This window comes from Symsagittifera roscoffensis, chromosome 10 (assembly GCF_963678635.1).
Source record: "Symsagittifera roscoffensis chromosome 10, txSymRosc1.1, whole genome shotgun sequence".
In the NCBI taxonomy this organism is placed as follows: Eukaryota; Metazoa; Xenacoelomorpha; order Acoela; family Convolutidae; genus Symsagittifera; species Symsagittifera roscoffensis.
Genome location: NC_087071.1, coordinates 20,340,980 through 20,349,586, shown reverse-complemented (window position 1 = coordinate 20,349,586; position 8,607 = coordinate 20,340,980). Strand labels below are relative to the sequence as shown.

Below are 8,607 nucleotides of genomic sequence, written 5' to 3'. Positions count from 1 at the left end.
AATTGCAATTCTGTGCTTTCTGTATTATCATTATCGGGGGGGGGGGGGTGGGTGGTCTGACTGAGTGTCTTCAGCGGTTTGTACTTGATTTATTTGTCTTTGATGCTTAGGTGTACTACTCCTATAGTGTTGTTGTGAATTTTGATAACGTGTGTTATTCCTATGTGGTGATTGCGAAAAATTTCACCGCCTGTTTTGATAATTTGAATTTCTGTTTTGGGAATTGTTACGTGATCTGTTGTGATTTTTATAATTTGATCTTTGATAGTGTGATCTATTGTTTGAATAATCCCGTGATCTGTTACTTTGATATTGATTGTTTCTATCATTTGAATAATTTCTGTTTCTATCTTTGGAGTAATTTCTATTTCGGTCATATGAGGAGTTTCTGGATTGACTATTTGAATCATATCTATTTCCAGAATTTGAACGGGAACTGGATTTATCAAATGAACAGTTTCTTCTGTTTGAATTTGTTTCGACTGTTTGATCGACTGTATCTATTTTGTGAGAAATTTCGTGAATTTCTTTGATTTGGTGATCGTCCTGGATAGTTAGATCTTCAAGGTGATTGTTGTCTAGAGTAATTAGAGTTATTTGGAAGTGGTTTTCCTGAACTATTATTACTATGGATGTTTTTGTTGGGTAAACTTTGATCTTTTTTCATGATTTATTTGGTTCTCTATGTGTTTGTGGTTTATTTTGATTATCTTGTAGTTTTTGTCTACCTTCGGCAATGCTGTGTCCATACCTTTGGCAGTGGTTGAACCTTTTTTTGAACGATCGTTCACCTTTAAAATTAGAGTTTTTCTCGTAGATGTTTAAGATTTCAGTGACTTTTTCAGATAATTCTGTATCGAAGTCATGAATATTATTTATTTGCGAAGTAGTGGTTTGGATGTTGTTTACATATTGTAACTTTAAATTTGCTGTTTCTTCCAATTTTATTGTAATTTCAGCTTGTTCTAGTTTGTCTACTAGTTTTCTAAAGTCTAAATCAGGTTCTCGGATTGAGGAAGGATGTGATGCTCTCTTTTTTATTGCTATTTTTTGTAATTGAGGTGTCAGAGTCATCATTAAAATTTCTGTCATTTTTGTGTTTTATAACCATGCGTATTTAGTGACTAGGCTTTTCGTTCTACTGTTTCAATTCCTACTGCAAGTTGTTTTTTTTTGTTTCATTGGGTAGTCTACGAATTTTGTTGCATAAAACTCTTTGATGTTGTTTGTTTCTTTCAGAGTCAATTATTTATGAAAAATCTTTTGTGAATCTTTTTCAATCTTATTTGATATCTATAGGTAGAACTGAAAACCAATTAGGGGCTGCGCCATCAAGTGTAGTTTGGATTAAAGCAGTGCTGTACGTCTATGTATCCAATTTTGATGAAGTGACGTATTTACTGGTTCAGGTCCTATAATTAAAATTAAATTTGCTGTGACTGCATTTAAATAGTCTTCTACAGAGTATTCAGGATCTGTACCTGTGAATACCATTAGTGGCTTATTTGATGATATTGAGGATCCACTCATTAGGTATGGATTCATGGTCATTTGTAGTGATTCTGCGGCGTTTGGTATTTGAGAAAAGTTTGTAAGTTGACTTTTTGTTATTTCATATTGTTGTAAGTAATACGTTATGCAATACGATTTTCGTTATGCATTTGAGTTGTTTGGTAAGATTGTGTATTGACTGGGTTTTGTGGTTGAAAAATATTATTGTTTGATGTTGGATTATTTCTTGGTTGTCGTGCTTATTCATTTCGTGTATATGGTTCGAAATTATCTGATTGATCAATATTGTAAGAGTGAAGTCTTTGGTTTGTATAGAATCGTTGATGATTTTGATTATAAAATTCCTCATCTTCTGATGGGGAATAATGAGCTGTGTAATAAGGGGAATGATTTGTAGTATAGTATTTATCTGTTATTTTTGTTTTGTTGAAAAAATAGATAATTTTCACTTTGATCTGGTGTAGATCGTGGTTGATCATTGAAAAATACTGAGTTTGAAATTGGTTGTGGTAAAACACTTTTTTTTCGATTTTTTGAAACTGCACCTTTTTTTAACGAACATTATTCATAGATCTTAAAATGCAGTCAGACCATTAAAACAATTTCACAACAGCAGAACGGTCACATAAACTTAAACTAAAAGCTGGGGAGTTAATTGAAAATAACTCAAAGTTAGAATCGCTAACATATTTTTTGGCTAGCTCGGAATAAGGTGTTTCTGATGCTTTACTGGCAGCAACTACCAGCTCAGTGATTTCGTTTGCAGCAGATGTTCTGCCAGATGACTTCATGTTTGGCGCTCCGGATGCTCCTGAAAGCACAGTCCAAGAATGCTCAATTTCTTGAAGATAGGAAAAAGACACTTTATACCCCGAAAGAATTATAGTTGAAGCATCATAAGAATAAAAAATATTCAAAAAATGTTGTTCTGCTGATTATTTTGGTTAAAAGAAAAGTTTGATCTGGACAAAAAAAAATTGGAAAATTTCTCGTCATATTTTCATACTCTTTCTTTTAATTGAAAGACAACAAAAAATATTTTGTATGTTCTAACAGGAAATTCGGGTTAACCAATGGTTTATTTGAACCAAGTAACCAGACTGACTGATTAAATGAACCGAGCCGAAACGACACAGAAAATTTCTGAAGTCCCGCCCTTACTTCTGAAACCCAAAACGGGAGTTGATGTTCTGTGTTAAAACTTGATCTTGAACGTTTAGGCTTCCTTTTAACTTTTTTATGAAGATCCAAAAGAAGAAGAAGCTCATTGAAGTTGTTTACTAAATTTTACTATTCAAAGTGAAAGGAATTGTTTTCAATGATTTTTTCTAAAACATAATTAGGCTATGTCAATAAAACGCAGATGAGGTCGCGTGATATGTCATTTTCAGTTTGTTTCTTTATTAATCTGAGAAGCTTCTTATAAAACTACCGAAATTCGTCCAATGTTTCTTAAAAACTGATATCAAGCTTTTTTCCATTAGTTGGTGTCTGCTGAGTATGTCCAACTCTCAAACTTTTATGTAGAGGTCATTTTTATCTTCTATAAATCGAAAAAAAAGCTTTTTTTTATTATGCAGTCTTTCAGCTAGTCGTCTCTAGTCTTGGATTATTATAATCGTTTTACACTTTTTTAAACATGATGCTTTCAAGAAAACTAAGAAAATAGGGTGGAACAAAGGATCTGCTTTTTAATATGTTTTTTTTTGTGAAGTTAAAACTGTTGTCGAATCATTCTGTCTTTTCTTTTGTGTAATTATCGAACCGTTGGTTTTGCTGTTTTTTTTTTTCTCATAGAAACCTTAAGTGACAAAACTACACTTAGAAAAGACAAAGCCTTGATTGTTTTCATTGCCCTTTAGCATTGTGAAAAACTATAGGAAATATATTTTTTTCACTCTTTCTCCATAGGCATGTAAAACCAAAGAAATACCAGCATCCAGTTTCAAGCGTTAAAAATCGATTATATTACGATTTTAGTACCAGTCTCACTATAATTGAGAAACAATCAATTTTAATCAATTAATAATCGATTATAATCTCTTTTTTTAAATTCAAATTATAATTAATTGTAATCCATTATAATCGATTATAATCAATTATTTATTCGTCTATTTTTTGATACAATTATAATCGATTATAATTGATTATAATCCATTATTTTATTCAAATTTCTACTTTATTAGTTTTGCACAAAAATCCATTATAGTTGATTATAATTGATTATAATCCCTTTTGTTTGTCCATTGTTGTCTTCGAAGTTGCATCTAAATTGCTTATATTTTATGCTTTTTGTGTACGTTGGTTCCTATGAAAAATGAGAAAAATGTTTTTAAAGTTTCCCCATTAATTCAAATTTATAAGTTTTTTTTTCATTTCTTCCCCATTAGAGTTGTTTTTTTAAAGCTTTTTTAAACACCAAAACATCAGCAGATTGATTTAGTTTCATGATTGATTCGGATAATTTATTTTTCATCTACCGCGAGAACCTTTCCACTCATATGAAAGGATCTCTATGAAACTTTTGTTTCGTGGTATAACTTTGCGTTCAGATGAACCAAAGTGTTCAAGAGATCTCTCGTTTAGAGATTTTCTTATTGATACAAAAAAATAACCCAGTAGATATATTTCGAATATAAAAAAATTTCGGCAAAATAAGAGATTATAATCGATTATAATCGATTATAATTGATTTTAAGGGTTTTTAGTAAGAACTATAATCAATTATAATCAATTATAATCTATTATAAGATATAATAATCTCTTGGAAAATATCACGATTATAATCCATTATAAATCCCTTAAAGACCTAATTTTGGTAATTATAATCGATTATAATTGTCAAAAAATCATCATAATAATCCGTTATAATCGATTATTTACGCCTAAACTTGGATGCGGGTAGGTCGCTTCTAGAACTGCCCGATTCGGAAGAATGAGTCAATGCAATTGAGGTTCTCGAGTGTGAGGACGACTACCTGTCATCTGCGCTACGCCTCGACTTATAAAATACACGCAATAATTATCCGAACTTGGCCACGTGACAGATTTCAGACTCTAAAACTGTAAAATTTAAAAAGATTTTAGCCAAAATTTTTATTGATTATGATGTTCAGGTAGAAAAAAAATCCAGAAATCTTATACATTAAATGAAAGTCGGAATGCGCTATGGAAGTAATGTTTAATTGAACGCTATGTTTCAGCTTTGTCAAATGCAACGTTTAAAAAATTTCTTACACTTAACTTTTGAGAATGCCAAGAATATTCTAGAACTGTCAAGCTTCCTTAGGTCGAGAAAACTCTAAATATTTTTGACAAAAATTCAATTCTTTAGACAAGATGAACTCAATTCATTTTCAAGGCCAGACAGTACCTGTCCATTCTTTCCAAAATTTTACTTTTTCAGATCAATCATTCTGAAACGAACAAACAAACGGAAAACAGCAAATTCCTTGGTAGAAAAACAACCTTTTTGCAAACCGAATTACGCTGAGAAATAACAAGGAATTTTTCAAAGTTTCATGGCCCGAATAGCTTGCTTAGAAAAATTGAAACGTCTAGCCTCTCGATTTGCTGTATGAAACAACTTGACATGTTTCATAGTTTCATCTCATGACTAGCGTTCTAAGAAAAACTTTAACTTTTTGCCAACCAATTCGGTCAATGAAATAAATTCAAAATTTTCAGAAGTTGAATCGCTTGCTGAGAAAAGCTTAAGTTTTTCACAAAACGATTCGGTCTATGAAATAGCTTGAAATATTTCTTGAAAGTTTGAAAGTAAATAGCTTGAAAGTTTGAGAGCTGGAATAGCTTACTTAGAAAACTTTGATTTTTTTTTGCGAACCAATTTGGTCTATGAAATGACTTCAATTGATTGAAATTTTGTAACTTGAAGAGCTTGCTTCGAATAACTTAAGTTTCTGTCTATAAATCAACTTGAGTATTTCGAGTTTTTTGAGCTTGTCTCGCTTTACTACAAAAATTTATTTTTTCGCGAACCGATTTGGTCTGAGAGGTAACTTAAAAACTCAGTTTCAGAGCTGGAATAGCTTGTTTACAAAAACATAAAATTTTTGCAATTCGATTCGGTCTTATAAACAATCTGACATTAATCAAGTTTTCATAACTAGAGTAGCTTGCTTAGAAAAACTTAAAATTTTCGCGAACCGATTTGGTCTATGGATTAACTTGTTAACTACTAATTCTTGTCACGAATTTCTGAATGATCACTTGAAAGGAAAACAATTTTGAAAAGAAGCTTTACACGAATCTGTTTTAAGCGGTGGAGTCGCTTTTTGAAACTTTCCCTAACAGAAGTCCCTAACCTTGGCCTGTGTAGGAACTACATACATACATCAAATTGTTTACCGTGAAACCTACTATAGATTACGAAACCTGTATGACGGTCGAACACAGTCGAAGTTTTTTTTGTCGAAAAAACTTCTGGGATCGATAATTCAGTCGAAACGTTGGGTCTTATGCGTTAAACGGCCCAAAATTAGGAAAATAGTCAGAAATTTTATTTCAAATTGAAAACACGTAATCAACATACAATTACTTCAGTTATTACATATTATACGAGCCAATCAGATTAATCTCAGTATCAATCGAAATGGCTGACCTAGTTGCTCGAATTTGATTGGCTAATATTAGCCAATCAGGATCAGTTTCAGTTTTAATTTTCATTTTGCTTCGATTTTGATTTTTGGGCCGTTTAACGCATAAGACCCGAAACGTTTTCCCCTTCAGTCGAACGGTGGGTGTTCACAAGTACCAAAACGATAAATCAGTCCCATTTTTACCAAAATAAAAAATCAATCGCGTTAGTACCAAAAATATTCAATTGGTCTAAGACTATTAAGCCAACTACTTTAAGCTCTTGGTTTAAGGTCGCCGGTGGGACCTTAACCGGCTCTAATTTTCGTATAGAGTCCTACCCTCTGTTGGCAAACTCGCAACACCTTGGCGCGACTGCGGCGGTCACTATTCTGCTGTTTAGTTTTCTTCTGTTTGAACAGTAGAAAGTTAATGTAATAATTCGTTGGCTCACAATTCGACCAATCAGAAATCGAGTTGAATAATTTTGGTACAAACGACCGTTGGTACAAATGGGACGTCACCGGTCGAACACAGTCGAAATAATTTTCTCCGTCGAAAAAACTCGGTCGAACTTAGTCGACATGTTTTTACCCGGTCAAACTTGGTCGAATGTTCTTCCTCAACCGAACATAGTCGAAATATCAACATCTTGGGTCAAGTCCGTCAAAAGATCGAGCCTGTGTCGAGTCGGTTGAAACATACCAAATTATGTCGAGTCGGTCAAAACATAAATCACTTACTCATACCAGGTTTGTGTGCTTTTGCTTTGCCAACAAAAAAGGTGGTCGGGATGCTTGTTACGGGTTGCTGTAATTTGTCCATCTGTGGTACGCGCTTCCAGTTGTTTTGTCACACGAAGTGGTACGATAGTTACGAGATTGCTACGCGTATTTTTCAGCCAATAATATGGCTGTATTTTTGCTACGCACAAAAATGTGTTCTACGAGCTCTTTTATTGCTTCAAATTTATTGTGACCTAAAATTAATCTTTCTCATTCACTCTCTAATTGAAAACGCAGCAGAAACAGTCGTGAATATTGGTTTGATAAGAAACAGAATTTGTTTGAGCTAGCCTTTAAAAAACTTAATTCGAAATGAGCGATCGAAAAGCTGTGATCAAAAATGCCGATATGGCCGAAGACATGCAACAAGACTCGATCGAATGTGCAACTCAAGCCATGGAGAAGTTCAACATTGAGAAGGACATTGCCGCTTACATCAAGAAGGAATTCGACAAAAAATACAACCCCACTTGGCATTGTATTGTCGGTAGAAACTTCGGTAGCTACGTCACGCACGAGACGAAACATTTCATCTACTTCTATTTGGGACAAGTTGCAATTCTGCTGTTCAAATCGGGATGAAGAACGATAATTCGAATATAAGCAAAATTGGACAGTGATTGTAGCTATTTATGGACTTCGATTTACTTTCCATTAGCAATTTGTTTGATGTGATTGTGTAATTTATTTTGATTTGAATATGATTCAGCTTTGATAGTCTTTCAATCGTAAAAACACACCTTTTCGAATTTATAATTCCAAATAGATATATTTTTGAAAATGACGTCTTTTCTGTTATACACTGAACGAATATAATATGGCACGTTTTTCCCAATTGCACAGTTCGGCCCTCCCAAATTGGGTCTTTTAACGCTCCCCCCCCCCCCCCCCCCTAAGGTACCTAGAAACGAATTGCCATCCTTATAGAGAAACAATTCAATAAGCATGTGTGAAATTTGTACCTAATAACGAATCTCCACGCTCTGGAAAAGGGGGAAGAAGAAAGAATCCCTAGAATTTGATGTCGCATTTCACCCTCGCACATTTCGCACTATTAGTTTATGATAAGTCCAGCAATAGTGTGGGGTAACAAGTGCGAGGAGCGAAATTTGCGTACGAATTTGAAGAGGGGCAAAATGATTGGGTGAAGATAATACCCTAAACAATTACCACTACAAAAAAAAGCTGAATAATCACTAGAACAAGACCGCTCTATCATGGAAAGATTCCGAATGTTCCGACTGCCTATGGAGTATTGTTCGCTGTAACAAAAATTGATGAAGCTTCGATAAAAAAGAAAACTTATACTTTTTAAAGATATCCCCTACATGATTTGAAATATAAAAAGTGACACTTTCGATTTAAGGAAAACGACAAGTGTTGTTTTTATCAGTCGTTATTGTATAATTATTAAGTTTAGCGCCATGAAAGGTTATTGAAGATGATTCTTCAAAATATTTTGTCAGTAAATGAAAAATTAAATTTACTGCTGTTAGTATCCTAAATACAAAAATTTGATCTCGTTTTTGTCGTACAATCATGAAATCGATTGGAAGATTTCTTCCTGGTCGTATTTCGTCTCTTGTTCGAGGTCTTCTTCCAATACCGGGTAGTTCTCGTATTGTTCGGAATATTGGGTCTGATCTATTGAGGCGTAGAGACATATCTACTAAGTTTTTGTCATATAACATTTTTGAATGTTGTATTTGTCTAA

The 8,607-nt window shown here is 33.4% G+C and overlaps 1 protein-coding gene across 1 annotated transcript; it reads left to right on the top strand.

Moving 5' to 3' along the window:
* Positions 1-7,111: 7,111 nt before the first annotated feature.
* On the top strand, positions 7,112-7,597 carry LOC134855218 (dynein light chain 2, cytoplasmic). Its single transcript, XM_063871676.1, has one exon. The coding sequence runs from the start codon at positions 7,206-7,208 to the stop codon at positions 7,473-7,475; it is 270 nt and encodes an 89-aa protein (XP_063727746.1). The 5' UTR covers positions 7,112-7,205; the 3' UTR covers positions 7,476-7,597.
* Positions 7,598-8,607: the final 1,010 nt, after the last annotated feature.